The sequence below is a fragment of the Sphaeramia orbicularis genome, chromosome 9, assembly GCF_902148855.1.
Source record: "Sphaeramia orbicularis chromosome 9, fSphaOr1.1, whole genome shotgun sequence".
Taxonomy (NCBI): Eukaryota; Metazoa; Chordata; class Actinopteri; order Kurtiformes; family Apogonidae; genus Sphaeramia; species Sphaeramia orbicularis.
The window spans coordinates 37,898,064-37,925,351 of NC_043965.1; the positions used below are offsets into that span (position 1 = coordinate 37,898,064).

General features: G+C 37.9%; 1 protein-coding gene across 1 annotated transcript in view; it reads right to left on the minus strand.

Annotated features, from left to right (window-relative positions):
- Window positions 1–792: 792 nt before the first annotated feature.
- Window positions 793–27,288, minus strand: part of LOC115425483 (hexokinase-2-like) — a 55,485-nt gene continuing 28,989 nt past the window's right edge. Inside the window, exons 11-18 of the mRNA XM_030143094.1 lie at window positions 26,445–26,593; window positions 26,240–26,359; window positions 24,503–24,598; window positions 22,250–22,349; window positions 21,890–22,073; window positions 17,528–17,683; window positions 6,350–6,586; window positions 793–3,004 (exon numbers count right to left, since the gene is read on the minus strand). Of these exons, the coding sequence (XP_029998954.1) occupies window positions 2,860–3,004; window positions 6,350–6,586; window positions 17,528–17,683; window positions 21,890–22,073; window positions 22,250–22,349; window positions 24,503–24,598; window positions 26,240–26,359; window positions 26,445–26,593 (1,187 nt within the window). The 3' untranslated portion in view covers window positions 793–2,859. The remainder of the gene's footprint in view (window positions 3,005–6,349; window positions 6,587–17,527; window positions 17,684–21,889; window positions 22,074–22,249; window positions 22,350–24,502; window positions 24,599–26,239; window positions 26,360–26,444; window positions 26,594–27,288) is intronic.

The following is a 27,288-nucleotide window of genomic DNA, read 5'->3' on the forward strand; positions in this document are numbered from 1 at the left end:
AGACCAGAAAATTTCATCAAAATCTGTCCATAACTTTTTGAGTTATGTTGCACACTAACGGACAGACAAACAGACAGACAGACAGACAGACAGACAGACAAACCCTGGCAAAAACATAACCTCCTTGGCATGGGGGGGCCCACGGGGGGGGGCACTGATCAGCCTTGGCGGAGGTCTGCGCTCTCCGAGTGCTTCTAGTTTTGGGCTGTTATCATGTGGATTAATGTACCGCTATATTTACTGTCCGCTTCTGCATCTATTTTTTGTAAAATGGTGGGTCACAGAGAAAACTGTGTGACCAATCAGTGGTCTGCAGTGTTATACGTCACGGTTTAGTATCGCTTGGAACCTCAGCGGAGGTAATACCAAAAAACTAGTACCGGGTACCAGATTCCAGGTCCTTTTTCATAATGGAAACGCAAAAAGGCCAGGCCAGGCCGAGTGGAGTGGAGTGGAGTGGGTACCACACAGTGGAAACGCAGCATTAGAATCCCAAGGTCAAAGACCACACACTATAGGAATAACTTTGTTCCCGCTGCTCTTTCTTTTTAAAATAAGTCTTTTTAACCTTTTGCTGAAGTTCTCTGTGTCCGTGTTTTGATTTAACATTGTATAATGCTGAAGCCCCCTCCTGTTACTGCAGAACAAATCGACCCACAGGTACAAATAAAGTTACCTTGACCTTGAACTGTCTCGAATATTTCATACCAACTCAACTCAACACTTTCAGTCGTCCTTGAGGCACCCAAGTTTGGTAAGAAAACCCTTGAGTTAAAATGTCCTTTTTTATTGAAGTCTGATGAAGGCCATTTATTCTACTTTAGAAAGGGATGAGAGTAAAGCAAGAAAAATGTTACTGAATACCATGTCACGTTTTCTTTTACATGTTCTTTTTTTCATGACATGATGTAAAAAAAAATGACATCTCCAGAAGACACTTGGGTGTTTGAAGGTACTTGAATATTGGAGTGTGAAAACACCACTCTGCAGCTTGTAACAGTCATTTTCCACAGATGTCACCAGTTACACACAAAAATAATCTGTGACTAGCTTTAACCTACTCTTCTAATTGCTTAACATCAGTTCACTATGTAGATATTGCAAAGTCAGAAACACACTATAATTTAACATAACATGTCAATATTGGGCTGGGTGACACAAAAAAATATGATCAGTCCTTTTTTCCCCCATTCTGATTATTAGTGATATTTATGATTACATATACTTTGCTAATGTAGCCGGCTGATCAAGTATCCCTCTAACACCTGAAGCCTAACGACAACTGTTTATAGGCTTAACTTAAGAACATTAATATACATAGGCTGCTGTTTCATCCTCAGTGCAATCTGTGTTTACATTCTTGTTTTGACATTGATCAGGGCCATTTTTCTTCACAGTTTTCTTCCCTACATCACGTCTGTTTCTCAGTTTTCACCTTCACAACAATGGAGTGTTGGAAGTGAAATAAATTAACCATTACATGCCTGTTCTTGTTTGTGCATCAAATGATGACAAACAAGAACAGGAGTGGTACGCCTGCTGTAAATGAGACCAAAATGACTATTAATGAATGAGTTAATGACTTAATTACAACTATTGTACTGCAAACATTATCCTACCATTCAGAGATTTATTCCATGCTGATGTAGCAGTTGATTGGTGTCCTATTTAATTCTTCTGTACAGCAGGCTATTAAATCTATCCATAGAGTAACAGTAAAGTATAGATAATAGGGGTGCAACGGTACAGGTAACCCACGGTTCGGTCCGTATCTCAGCTCTTTGGCCATGGTTTTGGAACATGTTTTGTGCATAAAGAAAATCCTTTTTTTTCCTCCCAAAATTATATTTTTATTTTGCTTGTTAGCAAAACCCTAAGTTTACAGTAGGAACAAATTATATCACTGTAGTGAATAAAATAAAACTTTCTGTACTTGAATAGAACCCTTTCGTATTCCTTGACTACTTGTATATAGTTGTATAAAACGGGCATGCGCACACATAAGGCCCAAAGGGAGCTTATTTTATTTTATTTTTTTAAATAAATAAATTCCTGTTCTGTATAGGGAAGTAAAAGAAAACGGCAGTATAAAAACACTATGGTTATCTACCGTACACTTGTCCTTGTAATAGTGTGTCACAGTATTGTATGTGTGCCAGAGACCTGCACCGGGTCGGCTAAAAAAAAAAAAAAAAAAAAAAAAAAAAAGAAGAATTTTCACGGGTATGTGCATGGGTAGAATTAAACGAAATGCAGGCGGGGAGCAGGTAAGGAAGTGACAAAGTAAAAGAAGATTCATGGTTGAAAATAATTGTCAGGACACTTAATGATGATGATCATCTAATTTAACCGTGGTTGATCCACAGCTGGTTTGCTTTATTTTGAAGGGAGCTTCACCTCTGTTTACATCCGGCCACAGACGGCACATTGAGCAGCACATAATAGAGATTTATTGATGGCGTGCATTTTAGCCAAAAATAAAGCCCCTAAAAATGAGTTACTGTGTAGACAATGTGTTTAATTATGGGTAGGTTGTGGGTCTAATGTATGTGGATGCAGACAGACTTGTCTCTGTCTACTGTCTTTCACTGAGGGGCTTCCCCGCGCTGCATGCTCACATGCATGTCAAGAGAGAGAGAGTGAGAGAGAGAGAGAGAGAGAGAGAGAGAGAAAACCTCGGTCCATAAGGGCGGACCGAATGATACGTAGTTCTCCTGAGTACCGTTGCATCCCTCGTAGAAAATGTATCATTATTTTATTGTGGATGTTTTCTGACATGTGTTTTATGTCCCAGCCACATTACAGTTAGACCTAAACTGTAACAATCATTTTCTGACTGCTGCTACCTGTCTTAAACATTCAGTGCTGCTCTCCGTCTTGAATCCTACAGGCTACAGCTGTGATCAATGCTGCTCCTTTCCCACTTCCATCTTCTGATTTGTGGAAAGTCACCTCACATTGTGGGGCCAGATCCTTAAGAGTCTCTTGCATGATGCTGGAGAAACTTTGGGGAGTAGTTGAAAGGACAGGAAGGAGGTGGGAGAAAAAAGACCAAAAGATCATTTACATAAAACAGTCATTGCAGATACTACTTTCTGATATTTTGCACTTTAGTCAGTTTTGCTAGTATTTGTTAAATCTGTATAACATCTACCATCTAGAATTTTAAAAACAGAAATGAAAAGGACAGTCAAAACTGAAACAATAAAAAAATAAATCAATAAACATTGCAAATTACTTTTGTAAACTGTACACTGCTGAAGAAAAACCAATATTCTCTCATTAGCGTCCAGGACTCATCGACACTATTCTGCTGGAATGACATGGGGCCTAATTAGTGAGGTCTTCAGCAGAAACATCATTATAAATAATTAAGGGGCAGGGGTTATAATTAGTGCAGCTACTACATTTTATAATATTGGAGAGAAGAGGTGTCAAACTCATTCAAGTCCAGATCAGTAAAATAGTAGCAAAAAAACCTACAAATCATTCATTCATTTTCTGAACCTGCTTTATCCTCCTCATGGGGTTCGCTGGAGCCTATCCCAGCTACTTATGGGTGAAGGTGGGGTACACCCTGGACATGACGCCAGTTCATCATCAACTTATAGACACCAAGGTTATAATAGTTTTGAATTTTTCATTGTAGTTTAGTTTTAGTTAGTTTTGACTTTTTTTCTCTAATTCAGTTAGTTTTAATTAGTTTTTAGAGCAGGTTTGCTAGTTTTTATTAGTTTTCGTTATTTTCCAAATGTTTAGTTTTAGTTTAGTTCTAGTTTCGTCGTATCTTTTCTCTCCTCCGTCGTATTCAAATAAATCCCAAACAGGACTCTGCTGCTTTCTCCCAACTTTAACCTCCATGTTTCCAGGTAGAGTGGGGACCAGAAGACGACTCTAAACCACAAGTGACAGACCGTTAAATATCGTATGTTGCCGCTAGCTAAAATTGCTAGAGTGAAATAAATCGATTTTGCATCAATCTGACATTGACAAAGACGAAAACAAAGGGAATTTTATCCATAATTTTTATACGTTTTAGTTACTTTTGTAAACACACAATACAGTTTCAGTTAGTTATCATTTTTTTCTTTTAATTCTAGTTTTTATTTATTTATTTCAGTTATCGAAAATGTTTTGACAATTCTAGTTTTTGTCATTTTGTTAGTTTTCGTTACAGATAATAACCTTGATAGAGACAACCACTCTCACATTCACACCTATGGGCAATTTAGATTAAACAATTAACCTATTAAGTCCATGTCTTTGGACAGTGGGTGGAAGGAGGACCCAGAAAGAACGTGCAAAGTTCACACAGAAAAGAACCTTCTTGCTGCACGACTACCATGTCGCCTGGATACAAACTGTCCTTTCACAAGAAAAATGTGAATAACCTGACCAACCATGAACCTGAAATAAGTGCAATTTTAACCATATTATGCCTCAGTTTATCATTTACACATGTGCATTTCAACTCACAGATTACAGTGGATCAACAAATACACAAAATATTTAGTGAAAGGCAGAATATTGAACTGCCAAGAACTTTCAGGTTATTCATATCTATTCAGTTTATTTGTATTTTTTGTGAAAGAATAGTTTGTAAATGTAAACACTGTCATTTAACTTTTGCAATTTTTCACACTACGACATGGAGAAAAATGTGGAGTTGTCATTATTTATAGGTTGTTATACTAATACAGTGCTACCTTGACTTACAAGTACACCAACTTATGAGTTTTCCAAGTTATGAGCCGTCGCTGGGTTGATTTTTTTACTTTGGTTCAAACATTCTTTATTGTTAATTCACTAGATCAGGGGTTCCCAAACTTTTAAACTGACAACCCCCAAAATAACAGTGCCAGAGACTGGTGACTCCCACTATCCCAGAAGTGACTGAAACATAAAAAAAACTGTGCGCGCAGGACTCACACAAGGATACTGTGGCATATTTGACGCATTGCATACTGGGTCACTCACTCACTAAAATTACTGGACATTTTACTCATTGTTCGGTTTTATGTGCAGGGGTTCAAGGGGGGGTTTGTGTTAATGTTTTGTTTATGTTAATGCTATTTAGGTTAATGTGTCTGTTTTACAACGTTTATTGGCCTTTTTATATATTAATGTGACACCATTAGTCAAACCTGTAGGCCGAACAATGCTTTATGTGTTAGCTGATGCCAAGTTGTTGCTTCCGTGCCAATGTTCTGAGCTTTGTTCTTCCAAATTAAAAGCACCTCCTGTACTCCAGAAGAACTGCGGGATAAACTCTATACATTCAATCCAAAAGTGCTATATAACCATTGTTAATCTGTCGCATTCACCTCTGGAGTGGCGTAAAGAGAATTTGGAAATTCATCTCGCAACCCCCCATTGATGACCCACACTTTGGGAACCCCTGCACTAGATACACAGAACATACAGAGAATTGAGATACTGTTTCTCTCTCACCTTGTTCAATGCTATGGATTCAAAAAAGAGCTAAAAAATAGAATAAGGATAAAGAAATGGTATAAAGAATAAACTACAGGGTGTCATAGAAAAAAGCTGACTCTCAGAAAAAACAACATAAAATCTGGACATACGTGTTTATTGACCATGTAATTCCCCCTTGATTGACACCAGTGTCCATGGTCAGTTTTCATGCTTCAGTGAACAACGCTAATTTGAATTGTGTTTAGGTCAATTCAATCTAAAGTGGGTCAGACCAGTAAAATACTATCATAATAACCTATAGATAATGAAAAAAGCTAATTTTTCTCTTTGTTCTAGAGTAAAAAAAAAAAAAAAAGTAAAGTTACACAAAAATGTTTACATTTACAGACTAGTATGTGGAATTTTACCAATATTCTGCCTGTTGCTGAATGTTTTGTGTATTTGAAGATCCACTGTCATCTGTAAGTTGTGATAAAAGTGATAAACTAAGGTGTAATATTGTTAAAATTGCACTTATTTTTCAGGTTGTTCATATTTGTTCATATTATGTTCAAATACAGTTCATAGATGTAAGCATTTTCATTATGGAATTTTATTTATTTTTCACTCAAAAACATAGAAAAAACTTTGGAGTTGATATTATTTATAAGTTTTTATCCTATTATTTGTATTATTTTACTGGTCCGGCCCACTTCATATCATATTAGGCTGTATGTGGCCCCTGAACTAAAATGAGTTCGACACTCCTGATATAATGAGTTCGACACCCTTGACTGTTAATATTGTCAGTGTAGTTTTTACACAAATTCATCCCAGGGGCCAAGCCTTGAAATAAAGCATAACTCAGAGCAAATACATGTTTACACCTTTCAAGATAATAATAATAAAATGTATTGGTATTATTTGTCCTTACTGTGGGTGTGTCTTATAAAGGGTGCCGTCCACTCCCACAGTGATGGAGAGGTGATCCAGGTTGCGGTTTAGTCGTATCTTGTCGACCACAGCGGCTAGACCAGCACCACACAGCTGGGCTGCACGGCGAGCAACAACACTGCACACCTCCTTCACGAGCACGCTGTCATCACATGTGGAGTTGGTAAGACCCAGGTGTTGCAGAATGGAGCGGACCTGTCGCATAGCCAGACGGTCGCTTTGGGATCAAACACAGTCGCAGTTATTCACAAACAACAGGTTATGGCCTCAGGCAGTTTCAGGAAGACATAGTGTGTTTTTGTGTGGTATCTGTCATTTGTTTTTGACGTGTGTATTGATGGCCATTATCAGGCTTCGGTAGAACTTGATGACAGGCTTATCATTTGAATCAGGTGTGTTGGAAGAGGGATACATCTAAAACATGCAGGATAATAGATCTCAAGGACCAGGGTTGGAGACCCCTGACCTAGGGGATAATAAAGTACCTTGAACTGGGGTGGTAATATGTTGCGTTCCAGGCAGGTTTTTGAGCCCGTAAGTCATGACTCACGACTTTGTAACGTTCCAGGCAAGTCACGCCAAACTGCTTGAACGCAAGGAATTGTGGTAGTTAGATGTAAGCAAACCAGCATGGAGGACCGTATGAAGCTTATGTTCATTTACAATTATTTCTATCCCAGAGGTGCTTGTTCTTTGCTTCTTTAAGGAAAACAGAGGAGGAAAAACGGCGTATAAGCCAAGAGAAGCTGTTATACCTTTTATGTTATGTTATTTGTATATTTGGATATGTATTTGGTATTAATTTATTCTTGTCCTAACGCTAGAGTAGCTGCTGATTATGAGTAACATTTGCGGACAAATAACGTCAGAGCAATACCTTGTTTTAATAAACAATTTGGCATAAACACCGCATCCATGGGGGCCGCCATTGTTATTTCACAGGCTACATGACGTCAGAGATCAGAGCTGGGAGTACATCGATCTAGTACAAGTTTACGGGTAGGAAGTCACGGGTTTGACTGCCATACCAGTGCATTTTCACCAGTAGAAGGTTGGAAAAACACAAGCTACAGGTTGCCTGGAATGCAGCATTAGTGTAGTTGTTTTCAGGACAACTGATGGATGTGCATTTCAAGGAAAAATACTAAATGGTAATTGCTGGTAATTAGTTGCAACCACTCAACTATACATTAATCTAGAAATTTCACAAGCATTTGCAAAGAGATATGGTTATGAGCCCTCTGTTGCCTTGGCGATAAGTAGAATCTGTGTTACTGCTGAACTTTTCCCTGATGTTTATGCTGTTCAGTTTCTATGACTTTAGCTGCTTGCTTTACTGTAGACTGTGCACTGTTGAATGCTCTTGTTTAAAACATAAATTAAAAGTGAGATGATGCATTAAATAAGGAATTTGAGAGAGTGCCCTTCACTCTAGTGCTGGGCAATATGACTATATTTTTTTTTTTAGATTCTAGGGGTTTTTGGCTGCCTTTTTAAGTTGTTGATTGTTTTGTTTGTTTTCCTTTGTATTTTTTTTCCCACTTTGTTTCTTCCTTTTTGTAAATCACTGAAAATACGATAAAACCAATAAAAACTTAAATGCAAAAAAAAAAAAAAAAGATTCTAGGGGTTTTGACTATGAGAAGCGATGTCTAGAGACACGTGAGTCAACTGAAAGAGAAGTTGCTTTTTCCTATCGTAAAGGAAACACATGGTAATATCACTATAACAGGCAGCCACTGATCTGATAGTTAAGTCTGTCATTATGACAAAGAAAAGCTGAGTATATATAAGTACTGACATATGGAAAGAACTGTAAAGGAATGTATGCAAATGATCTTTATTTTCAAGGCACACAGAAATGACCGGAAAATGTTAAACAGGCAGTTACATCATGTTGCATCTTGCGAGGTGGTTAACTCATGAGAAAAGTTGAACTTGAATAACTTTTTTTCCCCACTCACTGATGATGCATGAATCTCATTTCTGCTGCCCAAACCATGCTGCACTCCAACCTTTCCATCATCTCTAGAGCTAATTTCCTCCTTTGTGACAACTGTGACAAAAACTCACAAAATAAGATTTTAAGGCCTAAAGTTAGCTCTTGCACTTCTCAAAATCCACCTTTCACCATTAGTTATAGATCACTAATGTGCAAGATGATGAAAAATGTGTGAAGTAAGGAAAGTGTGTGAGCCAATCAAGTGAATTCATGTCTAACAATATGAAACACATGAATAGCAATATCAATTTTAATAAGAGTGAGGTTCAAAAGGACCTTAGAGCACCCAAGTATAAAGAGGACTAAGCAAAATAAGGAGAAAACTACATTATGAGATGTGATGGCAAGAGCAAGACAGTCAGCTAAAGCTGTTTTCACAAACTATTAGAACTCTATCAGATAATACACAGCACTCCAACTCCACACTGTGTTACGATGCTGCAGGAGGTTAAGTAATGATCTGTGCTAATGATCTGCAACTGAAATGGACCAAACCCTGAACTTGGATGAAAAATGAAAACAGTGTATTGCTGGTGTGACTCTGAGCCCCAGTGAGATCAGAGTCGGCTACATGTTTGAGAGTGAATGAAACTGATATATCCGATATAATATGTTACAGCAGCCTCCACAAGGACTCTGTGGTGCTGTGTGACAGTATGACATGCTGTCTCTTTCTGTGGTAATCTAATGTCAAGTGTAAATTTTTAGCTAAAGCCTTAAAAGGAGAGAGCGACTCTTATACATGTGGCAGATGTAGTAGAGGTGAACTGTACGAGCTTTAAGTAAAATGCTTAAAATAGTTTCAGCATTAAGATCATGAGAGAAGATTTCCAAAAAAAAAAAAAAAAAAAAAAAAAAAAAGAGTATTACTGTGACATTTGGGTATTCCTTTCTATTATATACCACAATTTGTAAGTGTCACAGACCATATCTTCACGTTGTATTGAAGAAAAATACAAGCAAGAATATTCAGAAATATATTATAAACAGAGTGGATTTGTACATGTTTTTAAGAATGGAGCTGAAAATTGAGACCCTTTGTTCAAATTTTCATTTATGATTCAGACCTTCAAATAATACTTTGTGAGCTGTAATTTTGTTGCACAACCCGTGTAATGACAATAAAGGCTTTTCTATTCTATTTTATTCTGCTTTGAGATACACTGTATTTTGTGTCTTTATTTACCATCATGAGTGAATCCCTCCAAAAGTTACTCTGCAAATGATTTTATGTTCTTATCCTGGTTTTTATCCCAGATTGTTTATATTTGATCTTTTCTGGTTTTTATTGTGTTTTATTGCATCTTGTTTTTATTTATTTGATCTTATTTATTTTATTCTTTTACTTATCCATGCTGCTATACAGATGAATGGTGGAACACTGAGCACTTTTTGTCCTGTCTTTTCGTCCTGCCTGTAAGCGTGATCAAGTGCCTGTCTTGCATGTTCAATGTATGTGTTGTAGTAATGCCAAGGCAATCACCTAGACTGCAAAACAAATCTACCTACGGGTATAAATAAAGTAACCTTGACCTTGAAAGCGGGTGAAGAAAGTGCTTTCAATATGACTGACCTAAAGTTTTGAAAGAAAGTAGTTTTGCTACGAGGAGAAGCTGGAGTGTTTCAATGCTGTAGAAAGCACAGAAAGAAATTCCATTGAAAGGACTTCTTTTCAAATGTTGTTGGTGTTACTATTGTAAGATATTTTTTTTATTATTCAATGTAGACTATTCAGTATTGTATTAAAGCTTCGTGACAATCTCTTAAAAGTTAAAATTTCCCATCCACTTGAGGAAAAATACTGCAATAAATGCTACAGAAATACACCGTGTGTCATGAGGGTGTGAAAGGTCAAGGTCAAGGTTACTTTATTTATACCCGTAGGTAGATTTGTTTTGCATTCTAGTTGATTGCCTTGGCATTACAACAACACATACTTAGGTTGCACTCAAGCACACAATGAAGAGAGAAACGGATTTATTACCAAACTAAACTATACAAACAAAAACCTGGGGGTGAGTCAGAGTCCATCAAGTGATGGGTGATATTGAGGAATGAAAGTCTGGGTAATGGAGAGGTGAGGTTGACAATGATCCAGTGCTGCACGGCTGCAGAACCAAGACTTAAATACAGTGCTAATGGTGATGCACTGCAGCCGTGCAGTATGCAACAGGTGAGTGATGAAGTCTGATGTGAAGGGAGGAATGGAGGGAGGAGCCGGCGGCCATGCCTGAGTGGACCGTGACGCCGCGTGCATAATTATTAGGCCAATGAGTATTTTGACCATATCATTACCTCTGCCAAGGAGGTTATGTTTTTGCCAGTGTTGGTTTGTCTGTCTGTCTGTCTGTCCGTGTGCAAGATAACTCAAAAAGTTATGAACGGATTTGGATGAAAATTTCAGGAAATGTTGATACTGGCACAAGGAACAAATGATTAAATTTTGGTGGTGACTGGGGGGGGGGCAACTGATCTGCCTTGGCGGAGGTCTGCACTGTCTGAGTGCTTTTCTAGTTATATTTATGCAACTTTCCCAACTCCTAAATTTCCAAACTATATAAATTCACTTTCTTATTTGAATCAGTTATTTTCAGGTGATATATTATTGGAGAGAGTATGGCCTTTAAAGTTAACGCCCTACATTAAGGTGTGCAGAGTTATTAGGCAGCTTCTTTACTTTAGGTGAAATGGATAAAAAAAAGGGATTTAACAGTGAAAAGTCAGAAATTCTAAACTTCCCTTCAGACAGCTGAAACGATCTTGAAACAGCTCAACTATCGAAGCATGACCATAACATTATCTCATTTTATAGCAAATAGTCAATGGGGTCACAATATATGCAGAGAAGAAAACACACAAATTTACAGGAAAAGATTACAAAAGAACCAAGAGGGAAACTACCAGGAACACACTGACCTGCAGAACCACTATGTTCCAGAACAAAAACCTACCTACAATGTCCAGAAGTAGAAGATGTTCAGGTCTAAGACACTACGTCAAGGTGAGAAAGGCTGAAATACGACCACCACTGAACAAGACACATAACGTTAAAACATCCAAATTGGGCCAAGAACTATCTGAAGACATATTTATTATAAGGTTTTATGGACAAATGAGGTCAAAGCAACTGTTAATGGGTTCAGACAGCTGGACCCACAGCTGCATCAGTAACGTCACAGAACTCAACTTCAACTCAGACGCCAAGGTGGGGGTGGGGTTCTGGAATGGGCTGGTATTAATAAAGATGAGATAGGTGGACCTTTTTGAGTTGAAGATCAACTCAAAATCAAATCCAAAACACACTTCCAGTTTTTAGAAGACATGTTCATCAAGCAGTGGTAAAGGAAAAAGTCTGTATCTTTTAAGGGAGGTATTTTTTCATGGTTTTAATACAGGACAATGTTCCATCACATGCATCGAAGTACTCCACATGTCTAAGCTGTAAAGTCTTTAAAGATGGAAGAACAATGATACGACTGCCTTCCTCACCTGACCTAAACCCTACTGAGAACGTGTCCCTTCTTAAAACAGGAGATTTATGGTGAAGAAGAACAGTCCACCTCTGGACCCTAACCCTAACCCTCTGAACAGTGTCTGAGAGGATGTGGTTGTTGCTGCTCAAAAAGGTGATTGTCAACAAGTCAAGAAACTGATAGACTCAGTGAATGGAAGGGTTATGACTGTTATTGAAAGCAAAGCTGGCTATATTAGTCAGAGATTTTTTATTTGTTATTTTTGGTAAATTTAGGGCAGCTTTATCATCATTTTCACTTTAACAATAAAATAAATAAAATAAACAAGTGAGATAGCAAAATATTCATTATTCATTTAGTTGCCTAATAATTCTGCACATATATTTGCCAAATAGTTGTGTGAACTGAGATATTTTCTTAAAGCTGTCAATGACTTTTGTCACCAATTGTTCATCAAATCTGTAAAACCAGAGTCATAGCCTCGGTATCACGAATTCGTAAGTCTTTCTGTGATTACGCACCTGAATCTCTTCCCTCACAGTGAATAATTCGAAAATTTGTTGTGACAAGCACTGTGGGAAACTGAGCAATGCGCGTGGCGACAAATTTCTGAAAATGCCCGAGTGACCTACCGACTCTGTAAACAAATGGACTGTTTATGGTGGAGTACACTTCAAAATGGTTCACCGTGAGGTAGGGTTGCACGATTAATCGATTTTAAATCGAAATCGGATTTTTAAATTAGGACGATTTTTAAAAAAGAGAAATCGTAAAATCGATTTCATCTGTCTTATGCCTCCGGGCCGCGCGCCTCTGGGCTACCGTAGGCTCTTCCTCCTATCAGTGACAGCGGTCTGTCACAGAAGTCCGTGTAATGACCGGATTTTAAATGTGTTAATGAGCCCGCAGTACTTATAGCAATGTAAGCCGTGGCTTCACGCACGGATCCCGCAACTGAAATAGTACTGCATGCGGATTTGTACCGTACTGTCTTCTTCCAAACCGGGTCCGGGTCTCGGGGTCATCAGCCTCAGCCTCAGCAGAGGAGCCCAGACAGCCCTGTGCCCACACACATCCACCAGCTCCAGGGATAGAATCTCTGCAGTGTGTCCTGGGTCGGTCTATTCCACACACGGATCCCCCAGTTTAAATAGAACCGCATGGGGATCACTCATATTAACGTGGTCAACGCACGCACGACTGATGTCTGTCACTGACTTACATTGGTGTCACTTCTGTGGGCCCAGATACCCCAAAAAGAAAATAAATAAATAACTAAATAAATAAATAAATAAGTCCTCTTACTTGCTAAATTTTTCATTCACGAATGTAAGTTCTGTAACACAAAACCAAATATTATTTATTTTTTTTAAAATGTTGAACTTTATTTAAAGCTGTTAGATAAATCTGGAAACAAAAAGGCTGTAAAAACATTCAGTATCTGCCCCGATTTGGACATTGTGTTGTGGTGTATTCCCCCTGGCAAACTTATGTTATTTTCTTGTATACATTGTTTGTATACTCTACTTCATTCAATAAAGATTTAATTAGGAAAAAATAAACTCTTGTGGGTTCATCACATGATACCATCACAGATTTGAGGTCAGAGCAGTGCCTTGCATTGTGGGCTGCTCATGAAAACGACATGATGACTTCTGTTGTCTTTTGTAGTTTTACCCAAAAATTGAAATCGAAAATCGAGTTTTTAGAGGAAAAAAATCGGGATTTTTTTTTTTTTTGCCAAATCGTGCAGCCTTACCGTGAGGGAAGAGATTCAGGTGCGTAATCACAGGAAGACTTACGGATTTGTGATACTTAAGCCTATGACTCGGGTTTTACAGATTTAATTAAAAATTAGTGATGAAAGTCATACGCAGCTTTAAGAAAAACAAAACCTCACCTTTTCTTTCTTAGATATTCAGGTTTGAGCTTTATGAACATTTTGGATTGAGCAAGAGTGCTGCAGTTCTTAAATAATAAATTAATCCTCAAAAATACAACTTGGCCAATAATTGCACACAAGGTGTATATTACATAGAGATATATTATAATTTATATACAGGGTGGGGAAGCAAAATTTACAATGAACATTTAGTTGTTTTTTTCTCAGCAGGCACTACGTCAATTGTTTTGAAACCAAACATATATTGATGTCATAATCATACCTAACACTATTATCCATACCTTTTCAGAAACTTTTGCCCATATGAGTAATCAGGAAAGCAAACGTCAAAGAGTGTGTGATTTGCTGAATGCACTCGTCACACCAAAGGAGATTTCAAAAATAGTTGGAGTGTCCATAAAGACTGTTTATAATGTAAAGAAGAGAATGACTATGAGCAAAACTATTATGAGAAAGTCTGGAAGATACTATTAAAGAAGAATGGGAGAAGTTGTCACCCGAATATTTGAGGAACACTTGCGCAAGTTTCAGGAAGCGTGTGAAGGCAGTTACTGAGAAAGAAGGAGGACACATAGAATAAAAACATTTTCTATTATGTAAATTTTCTTGTGGCAAATAAATTCTCATGACTTTCAATAAACTAATTGGTCATACACCGTCTTTCAATCCCTGCCTCAAAATATTGTAAATTTTGCTTCCCCACCCTGTGTGTGTGTGTGTGTGTGTGTGTATACACATATTTATTTATTTATTTATTTATTTTCAGTCCACACCACCGACCCTGATAGTGAACAACCGAATGACTCGACTGACAAAATTCTTAGTCTGGTACATCTCTAATACCAACAGTCACATTACTTTCTTAATAAATCCAAGAAATTTTAGAAAAAAAAAAATGACTAGAAACTATCTTCAATTGACCTTCTGTGATTGAAAGAAACACAAAGAAGACAGAGAAAAACATTTAATCTGATCTAATTCTACCAGAGCATATGCGATTTATCTTTTCTATTGCACAATCTCCACTCTTCATATCCAACTATAAGTTATTTGTGTCGATGTACATCTCATATATGTGACTAAACTACTGCTTAAGAATGCATAGCAGTTTTTTCTCACAATTACTTCTGTGAATTTCTAATCAAATCTGGCTAAGATATTCAACAACGCAGTTAGTGACAGCACAGTAACTGAAATTTAACTGAACTAATGACATAAAATGTCATGTACCCAGTTTCCTAATGCATTTACTATGGGTGTACATGGGTGAGCTAAGAAGCACTGAGACTGAAGCAGTATATGGACACTTTAACTCACTCAACTCAGTTTAGGCACTGAAACTTTGATTTCCCCTGCAAATGACTTTTTATCTTTTTTTAATTGAGCTACCATTATCACATATGATGTTTAACAAAGTTAGACATAGTTTTGTGCTAAATGACTCAGTGAACTGCATCTCTTGTTGAAGATGAAACACATCACCAACACCAATACAGCTGTTACCTTCTCACAAACAGGTGAAAAAAAAAAAAAGTATGAAACTATACTTAAATCAGTGCAAGTCTGATCATGATGAAGCTGTACAGACATCTTCAGGGACTCCAAATAGATTTCTTTCTATTTATGTACTTTCACAGTCTCACAGTTTTACAGACAAACAGCCACTTTTCTTGACAAGTACAATGGTCTTTTGAATGGGCAAACACCATATGTGTAAAGGATGCATAGATTAAAACATGATCAAAAATGACATCTCTGATCACTGACTGTAATAAAAAAAAATTTCTGTAATGGCGTCCTACCGGGCACAAATGGAAGAGAGCGGGACTTTGGGACTATATTACTTTACTGTTTACTTTACTATCCCTGTGATTAAATCCAGTCTCTGAATTTTACCCATCCTAATACATAAAGAACATCTAGCATTAGAATTAACACATTTGGAGCTCTGAACTGCCACTGAAGGTGCTTGGGAACCAAGTGCAGATCTTCATCAATATGTGGTCAAGGGCAGTGACAGGAGAATTAATGAATGTGGATGTTTTTTCAAAACAGGAGAACAGGCAAATAAACCACCCAAAGGATCCAGAATGATAGAAGGTTCAGGGTTTGACTCCCTAACTGTCCATTTAATGAGTTCAACCCCACATACTGTCTCTGTCTGCTAAAAACTAATAAAAGGTAATTGGACTGATTACTAGAAGAGAACATTCAAACATCTGTATGAGAATGATTCAGTTAGAAGCTTTCTGATTGATATGACAATCAGTGGTTTTCACCTGTGCATCTGCAAAATATATGCAAGATGATTTTCAGTTTGAACAGTGGCATGTTGTTACAGACAGGTTGAAATAAATACAGTCTCTTTCTATATTGGTAAATGACAGTTAGTGCTTTATGGCAAACTTAACAGAAAACTCCATAAAGTTATGATCCATAAATTATTACGACCATAAATTTTGATTGATTTATAAAGTCATTTCTCCTCTTCCAGTTGTTTGGACATCCTTTCCCAGACTGAGCTGTGCTGCCAACAAATTACATTAAGGGAAATAAAGGATAAAAAAGTGAACTTCCTGTCTAAAATGGAAGTAATTTTACAAAATCACAAGATGCATACAAATGGAAGATTTACCTACTGGCACCTTCGGTGCCGCCCGCGCTGTTTGAACATGTAAAAAGTTGAAAATAATATAACTGCTCTTGCCGGGATTCAAACCCCTGTCTCCTGCATCACAGACTGTAGCGTTACTTACCGAGCTATACATTCATATGTACTTCTGGCCACAAATTTATATGTTCCAAGGCTCTCCTATCTCTTGTATTGGAGGGAAGGTCTACTGCGCACATGCCATTTATGACGAGACTCCATATGATAAAGGGAGGTATAACTAGACTAGACTAAAATCTAATCACAAAGAGACAACTGTCTACTCAACAGCATTTGGGTCTGCATGCAGCCACAGAAGGTATGCAATGTATTATTACACAGTGGGAACTACAGGACTGAATATGAAATATCTTTGAGTTGCCGCCAGTGATTGGGTGAATCACACAAAGTTGTCAAACATAGGCCTATACCTCTACTATATCCTGTGTTTCTAATTTGAAATTATTTGGAATGTAATGGAATTCAATGCCATAACTGAGAACAACCTTATTAACCTCCTAAGACCCTGTTATGGGTCTTCTGTCCACATTTGTGGACAAGAGTTTCACAGCTTTATACAAACAACCCCCCAAAACAAAACAACAACAAAAAAAACAAAACTGTTCACCGCAAGGGACATTCCATAATTAAAAAAAAAAAAAATGCATCTGAAAAAAATATTGCATCATGATGATTCCAATATAGGCAATTATTTAATTTAAAAAAAGCCAAAACTCAGAAACCTGTGGCTTTCCTGGTTCTCAGGAGGTTAAAGCAAACTCTTTACATTGGTTCCAAATGTGGTCACATTAGTGATATTAAAATGTCTTAATTTTATTATTAGTGCTTCGGTCCACCCCCTTGAATCCCCAATAGGGCTCCAACCCTGGACCCCCATTCCCCCTTTCACTTTTTCTGGATCCACCACTTTGTCTTTTTTAGACAAAGAATAAGGTCAACAGTATTGCTTTCCATTGCTTGGAACCTCAGTGAAGGTGAATTAAACATTGCATTTGTTTCAACCTAATGATGGTGATAAACGGCTCTCATGAAATGGAAACTTATAAAAGGCAGTGCCCTGGTGAGTTGAGCTGATGCTGTCAGTGGATGAAGCAGTGTGCAGCACTAACCTTTCAATCTGTGACAGAAACTTTGTCTCAAAGATGCCTCGTGTTTTGAGTCGCTCTGACAGTTTGCCTCTGAACAGCAGGCCTTTGTCAGTAAAATCCAGTAACACGTTCCTCACAATCTCCCCCAGGTACATGCCACTGATCATCTTCTCATACCTAAAAGAAAAAAATATCAGTTTTCACACAAAGATTCAGATAGTTGCTATTGCCACTCATTCAAAACAACCATCCAAGTCCAATCATTAATATTGTTTTTATTTCAATACAACAGTTTTCAATGTAAGTGTAAGGCATTCTATTATCATAAGCATGTCATTGTTCTTTTTGTTTTGTTTATTAAATAAGGATTTTTTAGACATTTAGACATCTCTGCTTTAAAGAGGCAAGGCATTAAAGAAAATAATTCCAACCTCAGAATGGGCTGCTCCTATTAGAGTTAAGCATGCTCTAATTGCAAGCCTTTGTACAGGAATCCATTTATTTTTATCCTCAACATATCCTCAGAAGATTATGTCATAATCGACAAGGTTTGAATTCCTTTTTACATATTTTTTTCATCCTGTATATAAAAGGAAACGTTCGGGTTTTTCCCTCATTCGTTTTGAGGCCGACGGTGCTGGATAATTTGTTGAGTCTTTTCACTTTTCCCTGTGCGTCAGCATATTTGCATGATAGTAGCCCGATGCCATTACATTAACACAATTACACAATAATTACAAAAAACCAGTAGCAGAAGTAAAAGAATTCACCTATCTTGGCAGCAAAATTACGGATGACGGGGACAACACAAAGAAGGTAGAGGCTAGAATCAGTAAAGCAAATCAAGCTTTTGCAACTCTCAGACCAATATGGAGGAGCACCAACATATGCAACAGCACAAAAATCAGCATTTACAGATGTGATGTCCTCAGTGTGTTGCCGTAGAGCAGAATGCTGGAAGGAAACGGCCCACATTAAACACAAACTGAATGTTTTCCAAATCAGTGTTTACGTGGAATCCTGAAGATATTCTGTCCAACCACGATACCCATGGCTCAGGAGGAAGTGGATCATCCAATAACCGAAGGACTGGCAGTTCGAATCCTGCTCTGTCCTAGTCAGTCCGTTGTGTCCTTGGGCAAGACAGTTCACCCATGTTGCCTCCAGTACCACTCACATTGGTGTATGAATGTGTATGAATGTTTGGTGGTGGTCGGAGGGGCCGTAGGCGCAAATTGGCAGCCACGCTTCTGTCAGCCTGCCTCAGGGCAGCTGTGGATATGGGTGTAGTTTAACACCACCAGAGGGGGAATGTGAGAGCAAATTAATTAATGGGTCAATAATGGAAAGCACTTTGGGTGCCTAGAAAAGTGCTATAGAAATTTAATCCATTATTATTAAAACAAAACTCATGCCAATTGACCAAGTGATAGAAGCACGCAGATGGACATGGCTGGGGCACATCTGCAGTATGACATCTACATCCATAACAAGAATTGCTTTAAGATGGACTCTACAGGGAAGAAGGTCAAGAGGGCGGCCCAGAGAAACGTGAAGAAGAACCATGGACAGAGAGGTGAGAAACCACGGCGTCTCCTTAGATGAAGCACCAAGGATAGCGGCAGACCGAGCCAGATAAGAAGCTACCTACTGCCTCGAGCACCACCAGGTTCAGAAGATGATTAAGTATATAAAAGGAAAAGAAAAGATCATGCTGGCAGGTCTGCCTCTAAAGAGAAAAGTCTCAATATGTAAATCAATCACATCAAACACCTTCAATTGAAATTTTTGACTGAACTTACATAAACTTTATGCTTAGATGTTCTGTTTTGTTTTGGTAATGTGACAGCTATAAAGTGTAGCTTATTTCTATCACCTTTCATTTGCCTATTTCTTTTTCTTTATTGAACGAGGTCGGTCCCATTGAAATGGGGGATCTCTTTTTCAAGGGAGATCTGAAATACAACCAAACTAAATGCAACAAGTATCTAAAACCTCCAAAGTTGAGGACGTGAGGCTACGGGAGAAGAGGTGAAGAGCAACAATATTTAACAAAAATTAACTGACGTAGAGGGTCAGCTGTACAAATAAATAAAAACTGGAGCATATGAGCTACAGTGTGTATAAATACTGCTGTGATAAAGTGCAATCCAACTGATCCATCCCCATCTTGCACAATCTCTCCACTGTATTTAGATTGAAACAGGAATTGACTGCAGATGGTGTTGGCAGGTGGTCGTGTTGTCATAGGGATGAGGGCTAAGAATAGTGGACTGCATTCTCCTCTGTATTGGCTACATGTACTGCACAAGGCATTGAATTTGTCAACAGCATCATGTACTGCTGCCTAATGCAAACTGTTTGTTGGGAAGTGGATAGGGGAAAAAAATCTAAGTGGCATTCAAGTGATACCAGACTTTGCACAGCAAGTATGAGGCTTAGCATGCAAAGTATGCCATACATGACACAAAGGTAGAGCTCTTGCTGAGGTAGATTCTGTGAATGGACCTGCATAAAATCCCAATAAAAGAATGATAAAAACAACATAAAACACATGGTGCCACGCACAACAAACTCCGCCTCTCGCACGTATTGTAGCCTATTTTGCCATTGATACAGCTGATGTCATCATGTGTATGGATGTGGTGATGTCAGCATATCAATTGCCTCTATATACAGGGTGACCCAAAAAAACGGGAATTTTTGAAGTGCGTATTGGCAGACATGAGCAAGTGGCAGCACTGTGAGACAGTGACCTTGAGCAAGTAAACACACCCCCATTTTAGTAACCATGGATTTTTTGAAAATGAACAGGGGATCTCAGTCACTGTCACTGCGAATCATTACGTGGAGATGTTACAATCCTTCGTTACACCTGAATTGAACAATTTTCCACACGTTCAAGAAACCTGGTTTCAACAGGATGGAGCGACATCACACACTGCACGGCAATCATTGGAGGCTGTGCGAGAATTGTTCGGTAACCGTGTGATCTCAAGATTCGGTAACGTTCCCTGGCCCCCTAGATCACCAGATTTGTCCGTTTGTGATTTTTTCTTGTGGGGCTATCTCAAGAGTAAAGTGTACACGACTCGACCAAGAACTCTGGATGAGTTAAAACAGAGAATTCAGGATGAAATTCACAGTATCCCAGCTGAGATGTTGCAGCGGTCAATGAGGAATCTCAACAGCAGATTTCAAGAATGCATTCGTACAGAAGGACACCATCTACAGGAAGTAATTTTAAAAAAATGAAAATTCCATCATTGTTTCTTAAATGGCATGTTTTAAGGTTTCAATTACTATGAATAAAATATTTCTCTTCCATCACTCTTGTTTTATTGGATTGTTAAAAAGTTCCCGTTTTTTTGTGTCACCCTGTATGTGCCAAGTTTGAAGTAAACTAAAACAAAATGGATGTTTTATAGACATTTGAAATTTTGCCCCTTATGAGTAAATGGGAGAAAAAAAAGATTTTAAAAATTCATTAAAAATTTGAACTTTGACCTACTTTTCTAAAAATGTAACCACATATATTCTGGGTCATTGGCAATCTATGAACCTAATTTGGTGTGAATTCAACCAATAGTTTTGCTGCTACAGACATGTGAAACTTTGCCCATTATAAGTAAATGGGAAGGGAAAAAACTCGAACGCTAACCCTGTCTTCAGCTGTTTTCCCCTTGGCATCCTTTGGAGGTCCGGGGTGCATCCAGGCCTCTGGCTTTGGAAGAATCTGAACTATTTGCTTAATTATCCAGGAAGTTACTTTTTTGTCCAGGCTGTTTATTTTATTCCAACTGATGCAGTAAACAGCCTCTCATGTCTTTATCCTCAAAAAGATTGGACAATACCAGGATTGATCAGGATCATCAGGCTTGTGACAGAATGGTTCAGGGAGAATGAGACATCATTTTCACACATGAATTAGCCTCCATAAAGTCCAGACTCTAATTTCGGGAATGAAGACTTGATGCAAGGGTCCGATTCTCCATCAAAAATTAATGTAACTACAGGTGAAAAAAATATTATGAACCTTCTTCTGACACTACATAAGCATTATGTGGCAAAAAAGATGTGACAGTGAATATCTCCTGTAACCAAGTGCCACTAGTGCAGTGAAATATTGCATGTGCGACTTTCTTTTTTTGGCCGGGCAGTTTATTAACACACTAATAATAGCTACTTGGGCTAGTTGACCAATTATATAATTAAATTAGTATGTAATTAAACTGTTATGCTCCTGTTAAAGGGCAAATCAAATAAAACTGAAAATATTACAATTGAAATGCCTGTAACCATACTGTTATGTGTCTGTCAGTGATGACTAACATTATGATGATGGGTATCTTGTATGAGAATGTACTATGAATGAAATACTACCTCTGCTTCCCCGGTGTTGTTGAACAATCATCAACAATGTGGTCAAATTGGGTGCAGAAATCATCCAATTCCCCATTTTCTCCAAAAGCGCCCCATTCCATGTTGACACACATTCGACCTCCATCACCCTCCACCCGTTCTATGTTCTGCATTTCTTCCATGTAGCAGGCATTTGTCCCTGTGCCTATTTGAAGGGAAATGACAGATATTAGCATAACTCTGAATGACTTTCAATTTAATGTCACAACATATTTTCAGAGAGAAAACATCTATTGATGTGTATTTGCTTGACATGAATGTTTACAAATGGCATACAGTGACTTGTTGGGGAAGTGCTGTTAGTGAGGTGGACAGACTTACCTACAATGAGTCCTACTTCACATTTGGGGTCCTCATAGCCACAGGTCATCATAGTTCCCACTGTGTCATTAACCACTGCCACAAAACTCAAGTCAAATTCCTGAAGACAGGGACAACTATGTGTTAGCAATAAAAACAAAACATTTTCATACGATAACATTTAAGTAAAATACATTCACATACAATAAGATTCATAGCACATTAGTGTCTTAAGAAACAAGCATACTTTTTTCCAGAGCAACCTCGTATACTGGAAAATATAGAGGAAAATGAAACGTAACATATATTATTTCAGTTACTTTACTTCAGAAACGAAAATAACCAGTCATTAAAGCTGCAAGCAGCATTGGGCGGGACCTCGCACTCTGGCCCGGTTCCACCTCCCTTCACCCTTGATACCGTAGATAACCAAGCCAAATGTCACATACCCACAATGCAATGTGACAAACCCCTGTTAGAAAATGTGCAGAAAAAAAGGCCACACCCCCTAGGAGTCAAACCCAAATCTATCGCGTGGCAGCCTGATGCACTAACCACTCTACTACACAGTCTGATGCACTAACCACTACACTACACAGTCTAGTGCACTAACCACTACACTACAAAGTCTGGCGCACTAACCACTATACTACACAGTCTGATGCTCTAACCACTACACTACACAGTCTGATGCACTAACCACTATACTACACAGTCTGAGGCACTAACCACTACACTACACAGTCTGATGCACTAACCACTACACTACACAGTCTGGTGCGCAAACCACTATACTACACAGTCTGATGCACTAACCACTACACTACACAGTCTGATGCACTAACCACTATACTACACAGTCTGAGGCACTAACCACTACACTACAGAGCACATCTGACACTACAGAGCACATCTTTGCACATCAGAGGTCAATTTTTATATTACATAAAATTTTTCACCAGACGTGACGTGCGTGCCAAATTTGGTGAGTTTTTGAGCATGTTCAGGGTGTCCCGGTGTTTCTGTTGATCTGGATTTCTCTGCTTGATGCATGCCAATGATTTGACCCATCTCAAGCAGACTAACATCTTCTCCACGACCACGGGATGGGACTTTCAACATGGCTGTTTAAAAAATAAGATTAAAAATAATAAAAATAAGATTTAAAGTGCTCAATTAACTGCGCACATGTGATATGTTGGGGCAGAGTGTTCCACTGCCTTAGACCTGCTACAGAAATGTCTCTGTTGCCTTTTGTCTTCAGTCAGGTTCTTGGTATGGCTAAAAACAAAACCTTAGCATATGTTTTTATGTTGTCAGAATTAATAGACGGTATGAAGAAAAAATAAGGTTTGCAATTTCTCATTCTGTTTTATTATCATTTTGTGTTCCTAACTAACTGCAACTTTCATTTAAGGACTTTGTTTTCATTTTCCTCTTAATGCTGCTTTTATTTATAAAAAGCATTGTTTTGCCTTAGTGTATGAAATGTGCTCTATCATGCAGTGGTTAAAAATGTTTTTACAATTCACATTTTATCAAATGCATAACATCATGCAAAATTGTTCAGCTTTACCAACTGTGGAAAAATAAACAGTGCCACTGTACACAGTAAACTGTATTATTATAAAACAGTGTTTCTGAAATTCAACCCATGCATGTGATATTAAATAGGCTATACTCTAATTCAACACTGTGTCACTCTAGACCTTTCTAAAGACCCACTACTAGCCTGAACTCCCTCAATCATGAGATGAGTTGATTATCAAACTACCATACTTTCCGGACTATAAGCCACACCTGACTATAAGCCACACCCACCCAGTCTCCAACATCTCACCATCGATCCATTGATGCCAAGCTTACATGCAGCAGCTCTACTTCCTTCTTCGTCAGCCGGATTGATTGTTAGCCCAGAAAACATAAATTGGCCACATTATTTTAGAGCCGTGGGTTCACAGAGTGTGGAAAAAAATAGCGGCTTATAGACCGGAAAGTACAGTATATTACCTTATGTCAAAAAATAACAAACATAGTATCATACATTTTTTCTGTTATCCAAAATTATATCAGTTCTGTGAATCTGTCTTAGTGTGAAATTTACAGCATCACAGCAATAGCTTCTGAAGTTCTTTTTATCACCTGTCCTTAAGTGTTCCATGTAACCTCTGGTTTTCAACCCATGGCTTTGGCTATGGCTTTTGTGCAGATTTTTATTTATAACTTCTCAAAACTCCATTTATGTGATTAAAAGTATGAAGGATTGTTACTAACCTGCCTACGACAGGCAGCCTCTTTCAGTAAAGCAACAACATCTTGACCTTCACAGCCACTGGCTTTGAATCCCTTTGTCCATTTCAGAAGAATGCCCTACAATAGAACAATAATTTCAATATCAACAACATGATATACAAATTATCCGTCAGTTATACAATGATGAGCCACAGGTAGTACAGGTAGTACTTTAAATTGCTGAAAAAAAGATTGTTGTTATTAGTGTGTTCAGAATAAGGAGAACTTAGGTTATCAAAGAAGTCAAAGTGATGCAGAGACATGAAAATAATTTATTTCAGCCGGCTGATGGAGCGCTTTCAATGTGATGAGCAAAGGGAGTTATGAGACACTCTTCCAGTTCTTTGAAAGCCAAATACCATGAAACCAAGAACAAACAAGTGAAAAATTACTAATACCCCTGCCCCAATGCACAACATTTTGCCACTCCTACTCACTGATATCCTACCCAGTCAGGGATTCATTTTAAATTTTACATCAAAGATAACTGTAAACTAGATTAAACTAAATTACTGTCCTATTTGGGTAGTTCTGTCAAACTAAAACAAACATTACTCTGCCCAAGTCTTAACCTTCAATCTTAAATAAAAAAAATCATAAAAAATACCAAAACGGATATTCAGCCATTACACTGTTCATGGCACGTCTTGTAAAGAAAGTGTGTGTCAAATTTGAAAAGAATTGGGTGAATAGTCATCAAAAAATTGGTTGGACAAAAATCTTGGAATGACGTATGGACATAAATCCTGGTATATACTACAATATACTATACTATGCTGTACTATAATAGGCAATACTAGACTATCCCCCAATAAATGGGTGGGTGGGGGTATAATAATAAAAACTGCAGCAGCCAAAAGTAACAAACTGATACAAATAAAACCATTGTACATGTTTTCTTCTCAGCTTTAAAGCAGCATATGACTTTCATCACAATTTTTTTTTCAAATTTGTAAAACCCCAGTGATAGCCTAATTATCAGTAATCCATTAGTCTTTCCGTGCTTACGCACCTGAATCACTTTCCTCACAGTGAACAACAACGAAGATGACTCCATCATAAACATTGTCCACTTATTTACATAACAAACCGAAACGCCGCTCAGGCCTTTTTGGAAGTTTTGTCGCGAAGTGCAATGTGGGATTGGGAATTCCACACAGCAGCAATATTGCTGTCTCTTCATGAGGGCTGAACCCAAATGTAGCCTTTACCTCCATCTACCGACTATACTCATTCTTTAAGACAACCCTGGTGGATTGGAAAATTTTACATTGTAGCGATCTGGCTCGTTTTCCTGCGAAATCTGTAAGAAACTGCTTTCGATTCCCACAATGCACTCTACGACAAAATCCGAAAAGGCCGAGTGACGTTTCAGTTTGTTATGTAAGTAAGTTGACTATTTATGATGGAGTCATCTTTAAAGTTGTTCACCGTGAGGGAAGTGATTCAGCTGTGTAAGCTTGGAAAGACTACATGAATATGCTTTTATAACACATGCAGTGTCTCACTATCGGAAAAAACATGTAAGCAGTAGGTAGTTTTTATCCAATACACAATTCTAATCACAGTCTCTGACCATGCCCTGGAATGTCTCTAGTTCAACTCACTGTATGGGAGAATGCTGTCGTTTCTCGAGGTTATGAACATAATATGTTAGTTACTACATATGTGGATTTAATATCATTCATACCTGCAGATGCTGACTGAATGATTAATTACCTCATCAAGTTTGCTTTGATAACAGGGGAAGGAGAAGGTAAATCCAAGAGGTAAGGATACTCCACTTATACCCATGTATTCCAGAAAGTCCGCTATACAGTGTGCAATGTGGTTGAAAAGCTGTGAAACAAGACAAACAAAAGAACAGACTTGTACTCAGATCTCAAAGGTGTTTGGTTTCATCAATCATATGCTGTGATTTCACCTCTTCTCCTGTTCCCTGCATGGTCTCTTGTGGGATACTGTAAATCTTATGGTGCATGTCCACATTGTGTTTTTTTCCAGGCCGTATTCGCACCAACAGTACACGAAAACTGGATCCCCCAAGATCCAAAGCCAAGAAATCACCATGCTCTGATTAAGAAACACACAAACAAACAAGAGCCCAGTAAAGAACGAGTTTTCATTCTGACATTAACGAAAATTTTTTCATTAAATCAAAAAAGGTTACTGACTGAAACTGAGTTTTGTGTTCAAAAAAACTAAAACAGGGTTCCTACAGCTTTCTACAAATTACATCTAAGACTTTTTAAGACTATTTAGAAGAGAATTCGAACACAATTTCACAGCCTAGTTCACAGCCATATTGGCAAAATTCATGACTCCTAAAATTTAGGAAAATGTATTTATTTACTCCAACGCCTTGATTCTTATTGTTCCATGTCATTTCTCACCGGGGGCTGCAAAGGCAGCAATTATTGGTTCCTAAATTCAATATAAATTGTTGGGTTGGAGCAGGTGGAACCGAGTAGGCTAACGTTACTTTCTTTCTAGTTTGGACATTTAATAGACACATTTCAACAAAGTACAGCAAACACATTTATGGCAACATAACTTAAGACCTACCATTACAAATTTAATACCTTTTAAAGACTTTAAGGTATTAAATGTAGATTTGTAAATTCAAGACTTAAGACTTTTTAAGATCCCACAGGAACCCTGTAAAAGCAAAAATATTAAGAAATATTTTGTCTTCTTTTTTGATATTCCCTTTATTTCCTGTTCTAACTCTTGTTTTTCTGATAAACCAACTGATTGACAGACATAGT